At 32.7% G+C, this 22,691-nt stretch overlaps 1 protein-coding gene across 1 annotated transcript; it reads right to left on the bottom strand.

Annotated features, from left to right (window-relative positions):
- Positions 1 to 3,747: 3,747 nt before the first annotated feature.
- LOC126890133 (cuticle protein 19-like) lies at positions 3,748 to 21,809 on the bottom strand. The gene is made up of 3 exons (XM_050658983.1): positions 21,798 to 21,809; positions 14,073 to 14,259; positions 3,748 to 3,964 (listed from the first exon to the last, which is right to left on the bottom strand). Exons 1-3 carry the CDS (start codon positions 21,807 to 21,809, stop codon positions 3,789 to 3,791), a joined length of 375 nt encoding a protein of 124 aa, XP_050514940.1. The 3' UTR covers positions 3,748 to 3,788.
- Positions 21,810 to 22,691: the final 882 nt, after the last annotated feature.

Raw genomic sequence — 22,691 nt, 5'->3', positions numbered from 1 at the left:
CGCCACTTTTAAAGCTTTATTAACCACTTTGTTGAGGTTATAAGTTTACTCAAACTTTTACACATAACCTATATATCTTCAACTTCAAAATGGCTCTAGTTAGGTTGCTTAATTGCTATAAACAAAGTAGCCGTCAATTGAATAAAAAAAAGTGGCTAACTTTGAACGTAATTAAGCTAGGCGAAACGTTTTTCTTTGAAAATTCGTATAAAAATACCAGTTTTTCAAATTTCATTGTAGTGTTAGCCTACAGTCAATATTAACAAAGTTATTCAAATTGATTATAAGCCAAAAATGACTCTATTTTAGTAAAATGTTTTCTGACTGATAAAAATGTTTTTTTAATTATTTTTTTAAATGCGTTGAAAATATGACTATTCTTCTTCTTTCATGTTGTTTTCACAGAATTGCTGTATCATTATTATTTTCTGAACAATAATATTGCGACAAAAATGCTCTTTGGGATAAACAAATTGAACAAAATTTAAACTAATTGACTATGTCTTAAAAATGTTTGTGCATTGTATGGACTGTTTGACTCAACTTTTCATGCAATATGAAAGTCCTAAATTCATTTTCGCAAAAGTTACAGCAAATTTTTTATTTTCGAAATTTACAACAAATAATCGGACCAAAATACAATAAACCCTATTTTAAACCTTGGCTAATCTACTAAAAGAAAAATATTATAAATAAGACATTGAATTACCCTATTTTTACCTGTAGCCATTTAAACGAAAAAACTCTCATTTTTGACCCTTATTTGTTAATAACTATATTCCTTGTCCAAACTGTGACGGGCATTTTTGTATTTATAATGTATTAGGTATATACAGGGTGAGTCATGAGAAGCTGTACATACTCCTACCTCGTATAGAGGCTCCTATGGGGAATAACAAATGACCATTAAGAAGTGTCTGCTCCCATTTTTTAATAATATACTGGCCGAGTTTCACATTTTGACAGAAGTTTGTATTCGCCATAATTTTTGAACGGTCAGATCGACGTTTCTCTTATTTTGGTCAATCGTTACACTATTGCCACCTAATCAACTGATTTATTCAAACTAGAAAAATCAGGTCCGGCTTTACCCTGTATACGCTTTTTGAAAACTATAATATGAATTTTATAAATTAGACAAATAAGCAATTAAAATGACATATTTATTTTTTTCCCCACACAATTACTTATTTTTTTATTAAAAAATCAAATTTGTCCAAATCGGAATTTAACCACAAAAATAAAAAAAAATTAAACAACGTTTTTCTTAAAATTAAAAGCTCACCATTTTTTTTTCCATACCACGCCTAGATCTAAAACCCATAACACTTATCTTTGGACTCTATAGTTTAACATAGACGTGATTAAATAGATAAATTTTAAATTTTTTCACTTGATTTTTGCGATTTAACTTTGCAATTAACGAATATGCACCCTTCATTTTTAAAAATTCATAAATTCTATGAGAAGAAGACTGAAAGGCTACAACAATCTTCATAGTCTTCACAATAGTAAGAGATATGTGCTGTAAAAATTTCAGCAAAAAACTATTAAACCGCAACAGAGTTGTAGCGAGTTAAACCGTGATTTCATTTTTTTTTTCATTTTTGGGTTAAAATTCCGATTTTGACAAATTTGATTTTTTAATACAACATTAAGTAATCGTGTGGGGAAAAAAATAAATATGCCGTTTTAATTGCCTATTTGTCTAATTTCTAAAATTCATATTAGAAATTTCAGAAAGCGTATACAGGGTGAAATTTTTTCTAAAACACAAATGAACTAATTTTTTAAATCCGGGCCTGCTTTTTTTCTAGTTTGAATAAATCAGTTGATTAGGTGGTAATATAATTTAAATATTTGTTCAAAAAAAATTTATTTTTGTAATAAAAGTTATTTTTTTTTTAAATCTATGCTTCACTTTACCAAACTTTTAATTCATAGTCAAAATTGATTTTTTTATAAAAAAATAAGTAATCGTGTGGGGAAAAAATAAATATGTCATTTTAATTGCTTATTTATCTAATTTGTAAAATTTATATTATAGTTTTCAAAAAGCGTATACAGGGTGAAATTTTTTCTAAGACCCAAACGAACTAGTTTGTTTGAAGCCGGACCTGATTTTTTTCTAGTTTGAATAAATCAGTTGATTATGTGGTAATAGTGTAACGATTGACCAAAATAAGAGACACATCAATCTGACCGTTCAACAATTATGACGAATACAAATTTCTGTCAAAATCCGAAACTCGCCCTGTATATTATTAAACAATGGGAGCAGACACTTTTTAATGGTCATTTGTTATTCCCCATAGGGGCCTCTATACGAGGTAGGAGTATGTACAGTTCCTCACGACTCGCCCTGTAGTACCCAAAAACCCCATTTGCAACCTGGCTGCTCAAGTGTCCCGAGCATGGTATATTTATGCCTTATTTCCCTGGTGTACTAGTGGACGCCACTAGCAGTGAGGCTCGGCGACTGTGGCTGGCCACAGACGCTCGTCTGGGGTGCAACGTCCACTTCACATAAGAACCCACGATAAATCATCGAAAGCTGCTGTGCGGGTTCACAAAGTAGCGCTGCATAGTGGTCCGTCTGGTTCGGCCCTAAGGCTCTCTATTATATATTATAGTTGTCTCATCGAAGACAACGTTTGCAATTCTCTCGTGCTCATGTAGGTTGACAAAAAAAATAAAATTAAGTATGTATATTTCATATTCTTTTTAGTAGTCCTATCATCATCATCATCCAACCAATTCACGTCCACTGCTGGACATAGGTCTCCCCCAATTGTTTCCACACTTCACGGATTTGTGCTGATTGTTGCCAGTTTTTACTAATTCGCCTGATATCATATGTCCATCGTGTAGGCATCCTCTACTGCGTTTATCTTCTCTTGGTCTCCATTCCATCAGCTTTCGTGTCTATCTTGAATCTTTCACCCTGGCGACGTGTCTTGCCCAGTTCCATTTGAGCCTGGTGATACGTTCTATAACATCTGCGATACCGGTTCTTTGTCTGAGATCTTCATTTCATATTATATCCCGAAGGTCACGCCCACCATGGATCTTTCCATACGCCTTTGAGCAACCCGCATTTTCGACGTTGTTGTCTTGGTTAGAGTCAGTGTCTCTGCTCCATATGTCATTACCGGCAGCACACATTGGTCAAACACTTGTCTTTTTAAACCGATCGGTATACTGCTCCAAATTTGTCTCTCAGAGCTCCGTAGGCTGCCCAAGCAAGAGTTAATCTTCTTTTTATTTCGCATGTTTGGTTATCTCTGCCAATTTTAATTTCTTGACCGAAGTAATAGTATATTGTACAACAAGAGAGAAAAAAGACATATTTCTCACAAGCGCAGAAGTTTGTTGGCACGAGCCGAGGCACGAGGTGAGTGCCAACAAATCGAGCGAGAGAGAAATATGTCATTTTCTCTCGTGTTGTACACTATACAACACTGTCTTCTGTGGTTTTCTGGATGCTTTGAGTTTTAAACTTCCTTAGATCTTTTCTGATTTCCTTTGGCACTTTCTTTTTGATGTCTCTTAACGTTGTAGTAGTCCTATGGTTGGGCAGTATGGTATGATAAAGATGGGAGGGAGTTAACAATATAAAAGAAAAATGAAAAAACTCTTTATTTTTAAAAACACATGCATTTTTTATTTCCACGATGAATAACGTCCAATTGGTTAATATTGACTCATTTGAATTAACACAATTTAATGACAAATACTTCTTTAACTTCTCATGCAATTCATTTATAAAAAATATTGATAAAATCAACTTAATGATATGATGGATGCCCTGTTTTTGAATATGATGTTGCGTCTATTTTATGATATGCCTGAGGGTGGATAGCTGTACCAGCTTTGTCTACTTTAGCAACAAATCCTGTGTGGTCATCAGCTGTATATGTCACTGTTCGGAGTGTACCATCAGGATCGTGTACCTGGTAGCTACCTAAATAAAACAATAAATTAAGGTCACACGGATGATTTACAATATATTAATACAATATTCTGTTTGGAAACTTACACCTGACCTAACTGTGAAACCGCGTAAAAATGAGTGACGCCCAAATAGTCCTGTCGCCAGGGGGGGTACAACGGCCTCGTTAATTCAGATGGACTTACTCAAGTTTTTTTTATGTATTTTGACCCGTAGAACACGAATTTTTTGGGTAACAGTTGATCCGGATGTCGATAAGATTGTTATAGACCAAGAACTTGAGGAATCAAATAACAGCGATTTTTGGCAAAACAAAACAATATTTTGTATTTTTTGGGCCATTTTAAGTAAAAAATATTTCTACAAGTTTTTTCGTAGGATGCACAGTTTTCGAGATAAACGCGGTTGAACTTTAAAAAAATCGAAAAATTGCAATTTTTGAACCCGAATAACTTTTGATTAAAAAATAAAATAGCAAGTCTGCTTACCGCATTTGAAAGTTTAAGTCAAATTATATCGGTTTTGATTATTTGCATTGGTAAAAATTTATTTTTTTATTGTTTAACAAAGCTATAAACACGTAGGGTTTCCCGTGCTTTTACATGCGTTTTAACGCATGTAACGTAGAAATAGTCTTGATTGCACTAGTACCTATTCTACCTACTCGTTCGATTTTAAATGAGAAATCATAGAAACATCACTCACGCACTAGTTGTTTGTAGCTTTGTTTAACAATAACACAATAAATTTTTAGCAATGCAAATAATCAAAACCGACATAATTTGACTTGAACTTTCAAAGGCGCTAAGCAGAATTGCTATTTTATTTTTTAATCAAAAGTTATTCGGGTTTAAAAATTGCAGTTTTTCGATTTTTTGAAAGTTCAACCGCGTTTATCTCGAAAACTGTGCATCCTACTAAAAAACTTGTAGAAATATTTTTTGCTTAAAATGACCCAAAAAATACAAAATATTGTTTTGTTTTGCCAAAAATCGCTGTTATTTGATTCCTCAAGTTCTTGGTCTATAACAATCTTATCGACATCCGGATCAACTGTTACCCAAAAAATTCGTGTTCTACGGGTCAAAATACATAAAAAAAACTTGGGTAAGTCCATCTGAATTAACGAGGCCGTTGTACCCCCCCTGGCGACAGGACTAAAAATATTCCAGCTACAAAAGATCTGATAGGTATGAATATTACGTGGCGCAAAAATGTATTTTCCTTTTGATGTAAAATAAAATTATTGTTTTATTTTAAAAGATTTTTCCACAATGTTTGCTAAATTTGGAGTAGAACGCGCCACAAAATAGCTTCAGAATGCTATACTTCAGAATGCTCTAGTCACTTGCCGTCATACTTTCAACATGTGAACAAGTCAAATCCACAGCTCAGATGTTACCTGGGGCAGATTAGCTAAATATTTTAAACATCCTAGCTTAATGTAGCATTTTAAACCAATGTCTCCTTGACGGACTACTTTTACTGGGCTTTGACCCACATATTTTTGTTAAATAATATCTTAATGGTTAGCATGTACATTGCACGTAAGCATTGATGATGACTGGTAAACCAGTCGAAAACTAGTTATGTGATTTTGATGTGGCCCTTTTGAGGGATTTTAAATATACCTTTTATAGACGTTTACAAGATGGCGTCAGATGATGAAGTGGTATCGGATACTGGTAGTATTAAAACCGATTTAAATAGTTCTGTGATTAAAAAATATAAGTGTTGTGCAAAAAAACAATGTAAGACATTTTTCTGCATAAATTGCGATGAATTATATCATGATAGCTGTGCAAAGAAGAAAAATATCAAGTTTTTAAATAAGAATCATGTGGTATGTTGTGAAAAAAATGTCAACAAGGATATTATATTCAATTCTCAATTAGACGAACTAAGATCTGAGAATCAAATGTTAAAACAGGAAGTGCAGTTATTAAATAGATTAATTGAAGAGATGAATGACAAAAATCTTATCTTAAAGGAAAATAACCGCCTATTAGTTGATAGAATATCATCCTTAAATGTAACCTCAAATAAGATCGATTTTAATAACCAATCTAACACTAACAATCGAGGAACAGTGCCTACTTTAGTGAATAATCGAATAATTAAACCAGTTTGTGATTGTGATGAAGTGATAAATACACAGCACACACTCAAAGCGAACCCAGAGTTGCCAAAAATACAAATGTCCTTTTCTGAAGCTACCAAACGACATAGTAGTTCAAATCACACAGAGAATGACAACCTTGATAGTTCCAACGCTATATCCAGTCAATCAACCTCATCAACCTCAACCTCCGTGCCGAACAAACAACAACAAAACGTGCAAGTGAAAAATAAGAAACAAAGTCAAGCTAACACGAAAAAAGTTTTTGGGGAAAATGTATCCGAAGACTTTGGTGTCCAAAAAAGAGCATGGCTCTATCTTTACAGAATTAAGCGAGATATAACCGCTGAAAGAATCTCAGACTATCTAAAAAAAACAAGAAGTTTTCAAAAACGCTAATATTATTGTGAAAGAGCTACCCACTACTGAAAATCAGAATAAATGTTTCATGTGCGGCGTAGATTTCGAACTAAAAAACGAGATCTACAAATCCACTGTATGGCCAAAAAATGTAGCCTATAAAAGATTTTACTTTAAAAAGTACCATCAGTATAGTCCACGAAATGAGGATTTTTAGAAGGTCCTCTCCCTAAATCGACCCAAAAGACACAAGTGAAAAGGAATACGGCATTATCCATTATCAATTTAAATATCCAGAGTATTAATAACTGTGTTAATGAACTAAGTGAGTTTCTGGAAGATTTTTTAGGTAAACGAATTTTATGTCTGTCTGAGCACTGGCTGTCGGATTCGCAAATACAAATATTAAAAATTGCTAACTTTAAGTTGATATCCAGTTTTTGTCGTCCACCGAATCTACATGGAGGCGTCGCAATTTATTGTGATGAAAATATAGTGGCTAGTGCTATACATTGGTTTGATGATCTAATTATTAGTAATATTTTTGAGTGTTGTGCTGTGAAGATTACTAGCTGTAAGTTAAATTTTATTGTCATATGTATATACCATGCATCAGGTAGTGATAATGATATATTCTTAACACAACTGAATGCACTACTTACTATAGTTTTTCAAAAAAACATAAAGACTTATATATCAGGTGACTTCAATATAGATATGTTAGTTACGTCAAAATATTCTCGATATTTTTCTAACCTATTAGAATCGTTTGATCTTAAACTTGTTTTTAAAGAAATCACACGTGAAAATAATAGTGGCGGTTCCTGTCTCGATAACTTCATAATAAGTAAAATGGAAGACTTCTCTTCAAAAAATTTAAAAACTCATTTTTCTGATCATTATTGCCAGGTACTGTTTTTAGATCTGCACAACCTAAAAAGTGAAACAAAACATAAAATTCGATTTATGTCGAACGAAGCTATTGAAGATTTCTGTTGTGACATTTGTAACGAACTTTTTGAAAATGTTTACTGTGCTCAATCAGTAGATGCTAAATACAATGCATTCATCAACACCTTCTTGTTGTACTTTAACAAACATTTTCCTCTTAAAATCACAAATAATAAAAAGCCTAAGTTTACATTTATAACACCTGAACTAATAGCTGCCAAAAATGAAATGATTAATTTTCAGCGCTTATCGGCTCAGTCGTTAGAATTCAAACAACTGTTTAAAAATTCTCAACAAATATATAATCAGTTATTACAAAAAGAGAAGAATAAACACTATGAGCATAGATTAGCTAATTCAAAAAATAAAAGTAAAACTTCTTGGCAAATCATAAATGAACTTACACAACATAAAAAAACAAATAATGATCAGCCATATTTTGAGAATACTCTTATAGGGGCAAATTTATTTAATCGTTACTTTAATGAAAAAGCTTGTACATTAATAGCTAATGAACTTCCACATCAAGATACGTATAAATGCGACATTCCGCACAATAAAAACACCTTTATTTTTAAGCAAATAACTTATGAATTACTTTCAGAAATAATGCAAAAAATTGAATCGAAAAAGAGTTCAGGATATGATGAAGTATCCATGTACTTGTTAAAAAAATGTTTTCCTCATATTTGTAAACCTCTTAGACATATAATAAATTTTTCGCTTCAAACTGGGAGCTTTCCTACCAACCTGAAATTTGCGATTATTAAACCCTGCCTAAAAAAGGGTGATATCGATTCTTTTGATAATTATAGACCAATTAGTCTGCTTAGCTCATTTTCAAAATTTTTTGAATTGGTTGTCCATGATCAACTGTTTCAGTTTTTCCTTAAAGAAGAATTATTCAGCCATAGTCAGCACGGTTTCTTTAAAGGTAGGTGCACCGAGACTGCTCTATTTGAATTAACTAATGAGATATATAATTGTTTGGATGCTGGGAATGTCTCATGCGGGATTTTTCTGGATTTAAGCAGGGCCTTTGACTGCGTTGATTTTGATGTTTTATTTGTGAAGCTTGAACACTACGGGGTTAGAGGTGTGGAGTTAAATTGGTTAAAGAGCTACATTACTGGACGTGCACATGCACTAAAAATTAAGGACAAAACAATGCAATATGTGCGGTCAGAGCCTCTGGCAGTGTCTAGGGGTGTTCCACAGGGAAGTGTTTTGGGACCGCTAATATTTATTATCTACTTAAATGATTTGGCATCAGTTGCTAAAACTAAGGAATTAATTATTAACTATGCAGATGACAGTACACTGTTGGTTTCTGCCCGAAATTTACCTGAACTAGTTCTGGCAGGTAACTATTTGATGTCAGAAGTAGAAAACTGGTTTTTGAATTCAAGACTAGTTTTAAATCCTGATAAGACTAAAGCTGTATTCTTTAAAACAAACCGAGGTCCAGACACACCTGACAATATTAACCTAAATCAACATTTGCTACCCTTTTCTGAGTATGTCAAATGCTTAGGGGTTTGGATTGACCAAAACTTAGATTTCACATATCATATCGAGAATCTATGCAAAGAACTAAGCCGAGCTTGCTTTGGTTTGAGAATTCTTGTAAAAAATGTTAACATCAATGTAGTAAAGTCATTTTATTTTTCTAATTTTTATTCGAGAGCTCGATATAATATCATAGTATGGGGAGGTAGAAGTTCTTTTAACGAAGTTTTTATAATACAAAAAAAAGCAGTACGCGTCATGAAGCAGTTAAAATACTCTGAATCATGTAGGAGCCATTTCAAATCGCTAAAGTTACTAACTATACCAGCTCTATATATATACGAGTGTCTCAAACTTGTATACACCAACAAGCAGTACTTTCAGCCATTTAACATATCTCACAACTTTGATACCAGAAACAAGTTCAACTACAATATTCCTTACCATAGGCTCACATTACTGGAAAAAGGAGCTTTATATGCAGGTATACAATTCTACAACCACCTGCCTCTACACTTGAAGATATCTGATGATATCTCCATGATAAACAGGGAAATTGTAAGCTTTTTGTGCAAATTAGAACCGTATACAACAAACGATTTTATGAATAGTACATGGAACTAACATATCTAAATGTACCTATATAAACTTATGTAAGTAGTGCACTTGCTAATTATTGTTTTTTACTTTTATGTATGTCATAATTTGAAACTTGTATCTTCGACTGGCTTTTTATATTTCTTTTGTTGTAAACTTTATGTATTTAAGTGTAATAAATTTTATTATTATTATTATTATTATACAGGATTTTACTATTTTTTAAGAATAAAAATGTATACCCTTTTTATTCAGTTGCAATGCGAAGGCAAAACAATCTTATTTTTCACTTAGAATACGGAGCGCAGTCCAGCAGTCTGAACCGACGATTTTCGACTCTTATTGAGTCATCTTCGGAAAGGCGTATCAAAGCTTATCCCCACATTGTAACTGACGTGTATGTATTAGGTGACTAGCGTCATCTGGCAATTGAAAGGTAAAGTTTTCAATCCTAATAGCAACATTAATAATATTGAAAAATATTAAAAATATTACTAAAAGATTTTTTAATTGAAAACTTATTGGTCCATTTCCCTGGTGACGCCTCCAAGGCTTCTACAATATGCAAGCCAGATCGATGCTGCAGTGAAGACAAAAGGGAAGAATTCTACACTATGCAATTCACAACTCCCGTCTGCAGCTTGATAAAGTTCCAACGGAAAATGGACCTAGTTACTCTATAGGAGTAATATTAATAAAAACAAAAATGTATACCATTTTTATTCAGTTGCAATGCGAAGGCAAAACAATCTTATTTTTCACTTAGAATACGGAGCGCAGTCCAGCAGTCTGAACCGACGATTTTCGACTGTAATTATTGGAGTCATCTTCGGATAGGCATAGGCCTGCTGCTCCATACTCGAAGTGACCAACCATGAAAGGTTTTCCTTTAATTTTACCTTTTTTCCTAAACTTTACCTTTTTACCTTTAAATGTATGAACTTGGATGTAGTGTTTCTCAATTACAGGTTAAGCATTATTAATGGTCGTCTTTATCGCATTATCGCCCAAATGATCCAGTGGTTACGACACTAAACTTGTGGTAAGGTAAACCGAATTCAGATTCCAGCCATCCCAATACTTTTTGAAGTTATACTTCTTTAGGCGCGATTGAGGGTGATTATTTATTATTAATCTGCGCGCATGCGCACACCGACAGTATGGTAATAGTCGTTATACGGGCTCTGATTGGGTGATGAAATGATCTGTCAATAATAATTGTTCAATATGGAGGTAAACAAATGTATAATATATTAGTTTTATTGTTGTGAGGACAGAAACAAAAAAGTTTATAAATTGTAGTGACTTTTTAAATAGTTTTTAAAAGCAACAGGTACGTAATAATAATTGTAAATGTTTCAGTATCGCAATAAAAAATTACATAACCTATTTGGAAAATGTAAAATAAACCTACCTAGTATGTATGTAAAATAAACCTACCTACCTAACCAACAAAATTTCTAAAAATATTCATCTAATATTGTTTTCTAGCTCTGTTTTGTTGTGTTGTAATATTTGAGTTCCGTAGACATCAAACTAATGTGGTTAAATTCGGAAGTGTAGAGTTGTTCAGTTGCTCTATCTTCCAGTATAATGCATATAATATGTCCCCGCAGCCGATATCCAAAGGTGCTGGAACTTTAACACAATAATGCACGTGGGTTCAATCCCCAATACAAACTTTTATTTTTTTATTTTTTTTATACATTTTATGATTGTAAGTATATTATTATATAATTTTTTTTTTTAAATGCGTATTTAATTAAAATTTTTCCAACAATTATTGTTCAGAAATCATTTGTGGCATTTTTCAATGTGTTTGTATGTGTTTTATTCTGTTATAAGTATAACTTCTTACGTGTGTACAAAGTATTCACACATTCTTTTTTTTTATTATAATTGCTGATGTGTATCGAATGTGCACTGGATTTTTTTTTCGACTTGGAATAGATTGAAATAAAATATTTGGATAACTGAAAAATATTGAACTCTGAGTGCTCGTTCAAATTTAGCGTCGTAACAACTACAACTACTATATGCGTCATAACAACAAGATGATAACTGAAATCATATTTGGTTATAGGAATATCCCGGTTTAAGGAATAGAAATTTGAGATTTCGAAACTGTTCTACAAGCCGTCAATGATCGGTTATTACAGTATCCCTGTTATAGGAATACTTTTACTTGGCACTAAGGCTATTCCACTAAGCGGGGTTGACTGTATATAATTTAGCTAGCTTGAAAAACCGTTTTTCTTATGAGAAGTGGATTGGATCATAATTATGAGGCCTATAACTTAAAAATTAGAATTTTCACAGATAAGAGCTATACACGGTTAGATACGTCTAAAGTCCTCCTACAAACCCTTAGCTACTGGCGCAAGTTGTAGGTTGAGGACATCGCACACATCTTATGGAAAATATAATGTCACTCAAATTCAATAAAATTTATACCAATAGATTCGTTTTAAATTAACGATCAAATCTTATCATTGCGCCAACTCTCTATTTTCAAAAATAAGAGCGGAAATTGATATAAATAAATCTGAAATCAAATGGGTAGGTACATAAGTTAGAGAGAGAAAAAATATTTTAAAATACCCAGATTTTCGGTACTCCATAAATCAGCGGATTAGTTTCACTAATCCGCTTAGGCCCAGCGGGATTTAAGCTGTTATGAATAGCACTCAGAGCAATAATGATTGTAAACGAACATTTTATGGACTCCAAAAATGTGATTTCGATAAACTTTAATTGCAATTTGCGCCGTAATTAATCATAATTAAGAGTTGGCGCAATGATAAGAATTGATCGCTTTATTAAAACGAATCTAATCGTATAAATTTTATTGAATTTGAGTGACATTATATTTTCAATAAGATGTGTGCGATGTCCTTTTTGGTAATTGTCGAAAAATCAAAATTTTCAAAGTTAAATTTTTCAGTTTTTCGGCTACTCTGAGCCATGTATATGTCCGATCCTGACCACTTAGGCACCATTTGAAAGCTTAACTCAACTGCTATAAACTTGGCGTGTTTACGGTTCTCGTGTTTTTTTTAACCTAAGATACTTCTTCTTCTTTTTGTATAGACATGACTCTGTTTGTTTTTTCAATGTGCCTCTAGTAAGTTGTCATTCCATTGTTTTCGTGGTCTTCCCACTGATCGTCTTCCTATTGGGGAACCGTCTCTCGCTGTCCTGACTACCCTATTTGTTGTCATTCGGCTGATGTGGTCATTCCATTATATTCTTCTGTTTCTTATCCAGCTATTAATGTTATCCACCTTGCATCTCGGTCGTATATCTGTACTTCTAGCTCTGCTCCATAAAGTCTTACCATCGATTTTTCGAAGGGTTTTCATCTCCACTGTTTCGAGCAATCTTTTTGTCCTCTCTGTGTCGGGTCGTGTTTCTGCCGCGTATATTATTATTGGTCTGATGACTGTTTTGTAAATTCTGCCTTTCATTTCTTTTCCGATATTTTTATTTCTCCCTATTGTCTCATTCAGGCAACCTGCGACTCTATTTGCTCTATTGACTTGATCTTCCACTTCTGTTTCGAGTCTTCCGTAGCTAGATAGTGTGATGCCTAGGTATTTAAACTCCGTCACTTGTTCTATTATCTGACCTTCCAGCTCCAATTTACATATTATTGGATCTGCTGTTATAACCATGCATTTTGTCTTTATTGAGGAAATTAACATGTTAAATTTTCTGGCGATTATGTTGAATTGTTGCAGCATACGTTGTAAATCATCTTCACTTTGAGGGATTAGTATTGCATCGTCCGCATAGCAGATTATTTTAAGTTGTTTTTCTCCCATTTGGTATCCTTTTTAGTTCTTATTTTTTTTTATTATTTCGTCCGTGATCAGGTTGAACAATAAAGGACTTAAGGAATCCCCCTGTCTTATCCCATTGCCGGCTTCAATTGGGTAAGTTAGTTCATCTTTCACTTTTACTTATATTGTGTTGTTCTGGTAGATGTTTTCTATCGTTTTAATTATTCCCAGAGGTTCCTCTGTCGAGTAAATCAAGTGAATAACGTCCTTTAATGTGACCCTGTCAAATGCTTTCGTAAGGTCCACGAAACATAAATATGCCGGTTTGTTGTATTTCAACGATCAGAAGCCGTAGAGGTCGTACTAAAATTTTCGAAATTTTTGGAATTTTTGGGGACGAGAACGAAATACAGAAGCCGGGAAGTCATAAAACCCACACCCTTGGACTATTTAAATAATTTAAAAAATTTAGAATACGCTGTTTTGAAAGTTAATCTTTCTTTTAACACATAAAATATTTCTTTAACTTTTGTTCATGGTAACAATAAAATTTTTCACATTTCATGCTTAGGATTGCTTGATCCACTCAGCCACTATCATTCATATACCACTCAGATGCATTATAGAATTGCCGGATCTTCATTTTTTTATACCTTATGTTACTAGAAAAAAACCAACATGGTTATTTTTTGCTTATTTTTGCCCTTTAATATGATACAGTATTTGTAATACATCGCTTTATCACTAATATTCATCATCATTGAGAAATAAAAAAAAATAAAATAAACCATAAAAATTTTACCTTTCACTTTGTCACCATCTCTTGTCTCATACTGTGATTTTTTATCGCCGGTATAAGGATCATTTACACCATATTTAAATTGGTATTTTGGGTAAGCATAATAGTCTACGTCATATTTATTTTGCGGGTGGGGATAATGACTTATGCCTGCGGAGCACGTGGCAAAGATAAAACAAAAGAGCGAAATCTGCAAAAAAAGAATTTTAGATGTAAACATATAACGCATTGTTCAGTAACAACTCATTTAGTACTAATCTGGGATTTAAAAAAGTAATTGAATATTTTTCAAACATTTCAGATTCTTGCTATTTTCAATGAATCGGTAATTTTTATTTTATATCGTATATTATTAGGTTATAATATGAAAGACAATAAAATATATTTATTAAAACATCAAAATACTAAATGAAAAATTAAAGTTGTTACAATTTTTCCATAAAAAATATTTTGCGTTACCAAAATAATTGGTAAAATACAGGGTGTAAAAGGCAGGTCAAAAATAGTTTGATTTAACTGAACTTATCTTTGTACAAATGTGCACATAAAAAACGTTACAGCCCTTTGAAGTTACAAAATGCAAATCAGTTTTTTCTAATAGGTGTTTCGAAAACTATTATAGATTTTTTATTGAAAATAGACATGTGGCTCACGTTAATCTTATGACAGGGACATTATAAAAAAATAATAATATATTACAAAACACAAGTAAAATCCTTTATAAAAGGACTATTTATCAAAATTCCCTAAAAATGGCTACATCACCAGCAGAACGAGTTTTCAATCTGATAACAGATCATTTATTTATTTATTTATTAACAAGCCAAACCCTTTTTCAGTTTTTGTACAATATGTATAAAATACAGTAAGATGCGGAAGCCTAGCTACAACAGTTTTTAACACGTTTTTTAAATGATGCAGTTGAAGTATTAAATAATTCTAAATCTCACAATAAAACACTGAAAAACGTTTGTTTTCTATACTTCCACAAAATTTATTACAACCATGTTATTACTACAGCTGTTTCGGCAAAGTGTCTTTCTTAAGTGATATATTTTACAATGTGTTTGCCTTTTTAAATCTTTAACTGAAGAGGTTGAGGAGTGGGGAGCTGTTTGTCTCGAGTTGGTCATTCAGAATTATATCTGTATTTTTCAATTTATTAATTTCCATTGAATCTAAAAGTGATAGCTTAAGGCTTTTATTTTGAATATGTAGAATTTGAAACTCTTCATTGAAAGAATGATTATGATCCTGAAGGTGAAGTGCGTATGTAGAAGTGTCTGTTTTTCTATTGTTGAAAGCCCTTTTGTGTTCTGCTATCCGTTTGTCAAAAGTTCTGCCAGTTTGACCGATGTAAGTTTTCGGACAGTCACCACAAGTTAGTTTGTACACACCACTCTGTAGTTGCTTTCTCTTTCGGCTTTTATTGTTTTTAATATATTTGCTTAAGTTGTTGTTAGTTCTAAAAGCTGGTGTTATTCCTTTCTTTTTTATGTATCTGGCTATTTTTGTTGTTATTTTGCCAGTATATGTGAGAGAGCAGAAGGAATTGGGTTCTTTCTGTGGTGGTGGATACACTAATTTCAAGGCTTTCTTATGGAGTTTTTGGTTTAAAATGTTGTTAACTGTTTGTTCGTTATAGCCATTGTTTACTGCTATTTGTCTAATGATATTTAGTTCTGTCTCGAAGTTATTTTTTGTCATAGGAATTTCTGTCAGTCTATGTATCATGCTATGGTAGGCTGCTAATTTGTGTTGTGTAGGATGGGATGATGAATTGTGTCAGTATGGGTAGGTTTATGATATACGGAGAACTCATGTTTGTTGTGTAGTCTGGTAATCGTTACATCTAGAAAGTTTATGGAATTATTCTGTTCTGTTTCTATTGTGAACTCAATATTACTATGAAGTGAATTAATGTATGATAGAAATTGGTCAAGTTGTCTGTTAGTTCCTGTAAAGCAGACTAGTATGCCATCCACGTATCTCCACCAATAGTACCAGATTACACAACAAACATGAGTTCTCCGTATATCATAAACCTACCCATACTGACACAACTATGCACAATTCATCATCCCATCCTACACAACACAAATTAGCAGCCTACCATAGCATGATACATAGACTGACAGAAATTCCTATGACAAAAAATAACTTCGAGACAGAACTAAATATCATTAGACAAATAGCAGTAAACAATGGCTATAACGAACAAACAGTTAACAACATTTTAAACCAAAAACTCCATAAGAAAGCCTTGAAATTAGTGTATCTACCACCACAGAAAGAACCCAGTATCTTCTGCTCTCTCACATATACTGGCAAAATAACAACAAAAATAGCCAGATACATAAAAAAGAAAGGAATAACACCAGCTTTTAGAACTAACAACAACTTAAGCAAACATATTAAAAACAATAAAAGCCGAAAGAGAAAGCAACTACAGAGTGGTGAGTACAAACTAACTTGTGGTGACTGTCCGAAAACTTACATCGGTCAAACTGGCAGAACTTTTGACAAACGGATAGCAGAACACAAAAGGGCTTTCAACAATAGAAAAACAGACACTTCTACATACGCACTTCACCTTCTAGATCATAATCATTCTTTGAATGAAGAGTTTCAAATTCTACATATTCAAAATAAAGGCCTTAAGCTATCACTTTTAGAATCAATGGAAATTAATAAATTGAAAAATACAGATATAATTCTGAATGACCAACTCGAGATAAACAGCTCCCCACTCCTCAACCTCTTCCGTTAAAGACTTAAAAAGCAAACATATTGTAAAATATATCACTTGAGAAAGGCACTTTGCCGAAACAGTTGTAGTAATAACATAGTTGTAATAAATTTTGTGGAAGTATAGAAAACAAACGTTTTTCAGTGTTTTATTGTGAGATAAAATGAACTTCCATCAAGTAACGGTCGAATCCATCAATTAATTCTAAATCTGTTTGGTAATTGTTCGCCGTACGTAACATTCTAGAAATAACTTCATTAAGTCCATAGTTAGTAGAATGGAAATCTACAAAAAAAACAGGTCAGAATTACGGGTTCTTCGCATAGGTATATTAAATGAGATTAAACCCAACATTTCAGGCAATTAATAAATCCATTTAGAAGCTTATGTAAAAAATATAATTCGAATTCAGCTCTTCTTGTCTCTAATTTGTTCATTTTAAGTTGATTAAGAATATAGCTGTAATTATAATCTCCATGTCTTAAACCGATTTTATAACCACATATCCTTAAAAATCTGTTTTGAACTTTTTCTAATTGAGTTTTCTGGGTATTATAAAATGGACACCATATAATACAACAAAAATCTATAATTGATCGCACTAGGGAACAGTATAATATTTTAAACGGAAAAACTGAAAAGTCCTTTGAATTTCTCTGGATAAATCCTAACATTTTAAGGGCACGTGAAGTTATGTCATTAATATGATCATTAAAGTTCAGTTTTCTATCCAATGTTATACCCAAATCCCGTACCTGATATATCTCTTGCAGAACAGTACCATTACCTAAGTGTGTAATTATTATTAAAAGAAGCCTGTGTTTTACTAAACCTAGTAAGTGTAAAAGTTTAAAATATTTACTTCACACCAACGTGCAAAATTATTTAAGGACAACTGCAAACATTCACAATCAGAGAGGCTAGGAGTAGATCTAAAGATTTTTATGTCCTCAGCGAATAAGAGAAATTGGTCGGAGTTAATTACTGTTTGTAAATCGTTAACAAATATATTAAAAAGCAGTGGACCCAAATGAGAACCTTGTGGAACACCTGATGTTATATGAATTGGTTTTGACAAAAAACTACCATATTTAACCATTTGAGAACGATTAGACAAATAATGTTTAATAATCCAATTTGAGATGTTATCGCTAATGCCATAGCCACAAAGTTTGGCAATCAAGATCTCATGATTGACTCTATCGAAAGCTTTTGAAAAATCAGCATAGATTGAATCGACCTGAGAACCAGACTCCAATGAGTTAATGATAAAATTTGTATAATACACGAGATTTGTAACTGTGGATTTACCTTGGCTAAAACCATGTTCTTTACCAATTATTATGTTTTAACAATCAAAACTTAACATCCTATTTACAAAAAAATCTAATAGTTTTGGTAACTCTGACTTTATACAAACTGCACGGTAATTTTCAGCTTTATATCTTTCCGACCAGACTTAAAAAGTGGTCTTAAAAAACTAGATTCCCAGAAATCGGGAAATTTCTCTGATGTTAGTGATAGGTTAAATAAATGGTGCATTGGTTCTGCCAAAGTGTATACACATTTTTTAAAAAAATACAATGGAACTTCGTCAGGTCCCTTGGTAAGTTTCCACGGGCTACTCAGAATCTTATCAACTATCTCCTTAACGTCAACAACATACTTGCTTACATTCGCAGATGCAGATTTCTCAAATTTAAAGGAATTTGACTAACTACAACTGTCTACATTATTACATCATTGTAGACAGTTGAAAAAAAGTTTACAGAAATATCAACGATTTGACTATTTTCCCCAGTATAATCATCATACTTAATAACTGATGGTAGAATGATCTAGGGTCTTTAGATATATATTATTGTTTTCAGTTTCCTGAATATTATGTCGTTTATATAGTGAATTCGTAAGTTCTTTACACTCAGTTCTAATACTTGAAAATATATTATAATCTTCTTCCCTACCTGTCTGTTGGAATGTATTATGAGCAGTTTTCTTTTTTAATATTAAAGATTTTAGATCACAGTTATACCAATTAGGATATGTGGATGTTTTACATTTTTTGATGGGTAAAAAATTATGTATTAAATTGTATAAAATTTCATAGAAGGTTTTAATAGCCTCGTTGATATTTTTGTTAATGAAAACTAATTTCCAATCAATCTCAGCCAAAAGATAATTTATGCTAAATTAGTCACCATTTCTAAAATCTCAAAAGTATTCGTCATAATTTAAAGTTAATGAGTTAACATTAACAAACAATTCCAAAGAAACTGGAGAATGATGAACACTTTTGTCAAACAAGGAATCAGATGGTTCCGACACAATTATATTAGATAAACTAGAAAAAACTAAGTCTTCTTCTTCTTCTTCTTCTTCTTTTATATAGGCAGTACTGCTTGTTTTTATTCAACGGTGCCTTTCATTCTGCCCCTAAGTTGTCATTCCATCTTTTCCTTGGGCGTCCTATACTTCTCCTGCCTAACGGTGACTTGTCCCTGGCTATTTTTACTATCCTTGATTCAGACATCATGCTTATGTGCTCATTCCACTCTTCTTTTCTCTTCTTTATCCAGGTATTTATATTGTCTACTCCACATATGCGTCTGATTTCCTCACTTCTTACCCTATACTGTAGTCCTTTTCCAGCAATCCTTCTTAAGATCTTCATTTCGTTGGTTTCCAGATGTCTTCGTGTTTTGCTTGTAACTGGTCTTGTTTCGGCCGTGTAAGTCATAACTGGCCTAATAACTGACTTATATATTCGGGCCTTTGTTTCCAATCTTAGGTGTTTGTTTTTCCAAATTGTGTCGTTTAGGCACCCGGCCGTTCTACTGGCTTTAATTATTTGGTCTTTTACCTCTTCTTCGATATTGTTGTCGGCTGATAGATTAATTCCCAGATATTTGAAAGTCATTACTTGTTGTATAATTTGATTGTCTAACTCCAATTTGCATCTTATTGGTTCTTTGGCAATTACTAAGCTTTTTGTTTTTTGGACTGATATTTTCATATTCATTTCTTTTGCGTTAATGTTGAACTCGTGCAATAATCTTTGTAGGTCGTCTTCGCACTCTGCTACTAACACGGTGTGATCAGCGTAACAGAGTAATTTTATCTCTCTATTGCCCATTTTGTACCCTCTTTTTTTCTTCACTTGTTTTATTATTGCATCCAATATTATGTTAAACAGTAGAGGGCTTAGTGAATCTCCTTGCCGGATTCCTGTGTTTGTTTCTATGGGTTCTGTTATTATTCCATTGACTTTCATCTCTATTTTATTTCTTACATATATGTTTTCTATCAGTTTTATGATATCCAGTGGTAAATTTTTCTCATATAGAAGGTGTATCACATCTTTTAATTGGATTCTATCAAACGCTTTCTCTAGGTCTATGAAACAGAAAAAGGCTGGTTTGTTATATTCTAATGATTTCTCCGCTATTTGCCTTATCACAAAAACTGCATCGTTACATGATCTTCCACTTCTAAATCCTTGTTGTTCATCCGATATATTTATGCACGCCATTATTTTCTCCATAAGTATTTTTGTTGTAAGTTTCAGTATAGTGCTCAGTAAATTTATCCCTCTATAGTTACTGGGGTCTGCCCTATCACCTTTCTTAAATAACGCTATCATTTGAGTGGTTCTCCATTCTTCTGGAATTCTTCCTGTATTTATTATTTTACTTATAAGGATATTCAGTTCTTTGTGAAGTCTATCTCCTCCGTACTTTAAAAGTTCATTAGCTATTCCATCTTTCCCAGGAGCTTTTCGATTTTTCATCTTTTTTAAGGCGTTCTTTATATCTTCCTCTTTAATTTCTGTTTTCTCATCCGATTCTAATCGTGGTGTTTCCAGTTCTTTGTGATTAGCTGTTTGATAAAGGTTTTTTAGGTAAGTTGTCCATGTATTTGTATCAGTATGTTTTACCTCTATCAATTCCTTCATCTCTGCTCTTTGACCTCTTATCATTTTCCACATTTCCCTTTGCATCCCATAAAAGTCGTGCTCCATCTCTTTTGAAAATGCTTCCCAATGTTCTGTTTTCTTCCTTCTTACTATTGAGTTTAATTCATTTCGTACTCTTTTATATTCTTCATATGTTTGTCTTGTTCTTTTGGACTTGTATTCTAGGTAGATTTTCTTTTTTTCTTGGCATTTTATTTTTATTTCTTCACAGAACCATGGAGTTCTCCTTTTCTTTCGTATATGTTTACTTATCCTACGTCCTCCAAGTGCTTCCGTTGCTCTTCCGTGATCTTCCTCCAACTTTCTTCTATGTCTTCATCCGGTGTAATGTAGTTTTCATTCAGTACTTTTTGCAATCTTCTCTGGTATAGATCTCGTGTTGACAAGTCTCGTAGCTGTTCTACCTTTATTCTTGTCTCACATTCAACAGGGTCTTCTTTCCTGTTTCTTTGTAGCTCTATTCTGATTTTTCCAAGTACTAGGTTGTGATCGCTTCCAATATTAGCTGCACTTAAACATCGTATGTCTAGTACTTGAGAGTGGTGGATGTTTCTGTTTGTCAATATATAATCAATAACGGATCTGTGTCCTCTTGTATTTTGGAATGTATATTTTTGTTGATCTTTGTGTCTGAAAACTAAGTCGAGAAAAGTATTTATGCTATTAGATATCACATTAATTTGAGATAAATTACAATAACTCATCACGACCATCACGACCACCACGACTCATAACTCATCAAGATCATCATCAGTGTTGACAAGATGTTGACATGCTAACCATCAAAATACAAAAATCCCTAATGATTTTGATGGTTAGCATGTCAGCACTGATGATGATCTGTTATCAGATTTAAAACTAGTTCTGCTTGTGATGTAGCCCCTTGTTAGGGAATTTTAATAAATATACCTTTTATAAAGGATTTTACTTGTTTTTTTTTTAAGAATTTAGCATTTCACTAATGTCCAAAATATTTATTGCGATAACTGAAATAAGTTATTCTTACCTGTACAAACATTTTGAACGAGCACAACGAATCTACTGACCAAATGTATTGAAAGTCAATCTTATATAGTATTATTATTGACTGATTTACAATAATTTCATTATCGCAATAGATTGCATCGAAAGTGCGAACTTTTAAAATTCTTACAATATTTTCATAAAACATTGTTAGTAAATCTTAAGTTTCTCTATGTCATACTGATGAAACTGTAGTGGATCTGATAACACGGTAAAGGAGTTTAATTGTAAGATACGGAACATTAAACTAAATGCCCAACTGATCAATGTTTGCAAAAATACAAAAAATTCGTGAAGCGCAATGTATACAGGGTGTTTCATTAATAATTGTTCATATAGTAACTGGAGAAACCTTAGCACAAAATACGAAGATTTAACCTAAAACTCTTAAATAAAATGTGGTTCCTTTCCTTACTGAGTTACAGGGTGTTTTATCTAAAAATTTAAAAATTATTATTGCTCAGCATTTTAAAACTATTCGACGTAGCCTTTTCATACTTGGCAGAAAGTGCGACTACCATACACCCTACTAAATTATGATAAACAAACGTTTATAGCTACTACCAGAGGCGTACGACAGGGGATAGTGAATGGTTGACCCTTCTCAAATTCTACACCACTGAAGGAATTACTATTTTAGTGTCATTTTTAGATTCTCCAATACTTTATACGTACATAATATACTCTTCGTTGATAACGAGAAAGTCGTTAGTTTTTGAGATATTTGAAGTTAAATATGAAGCAGCACAGTTATTTTGATTATGTAATTTACGATATGATTCATATACAAGGTGTAACAAAAATACAGGTCATAAATTAAACCACATATTCTGGGACCAAAAATAGTTTGAATGAACCTAACTTACCTTAGTACAAA

The sequence above is a fragment of the Diabrotica virgifera genome, chromosome 8 (assembly GCF_917563875.1).
Source record: "Diabrotica virgifera virgifera chromosome 8, PGI_DIABVI_V3a".
Taxonomy (NCBI): Eukaryota; Metazoa; Arthropoda; class Insecta; order Coleoptera; family Chrysomelidae; genus Diabrotica; species Diabrotica virgifera.
Note: the sequence above shows the minus strand (reverse complement) of the source record. Positions and strands in the feature narration are given on the sequence as shown.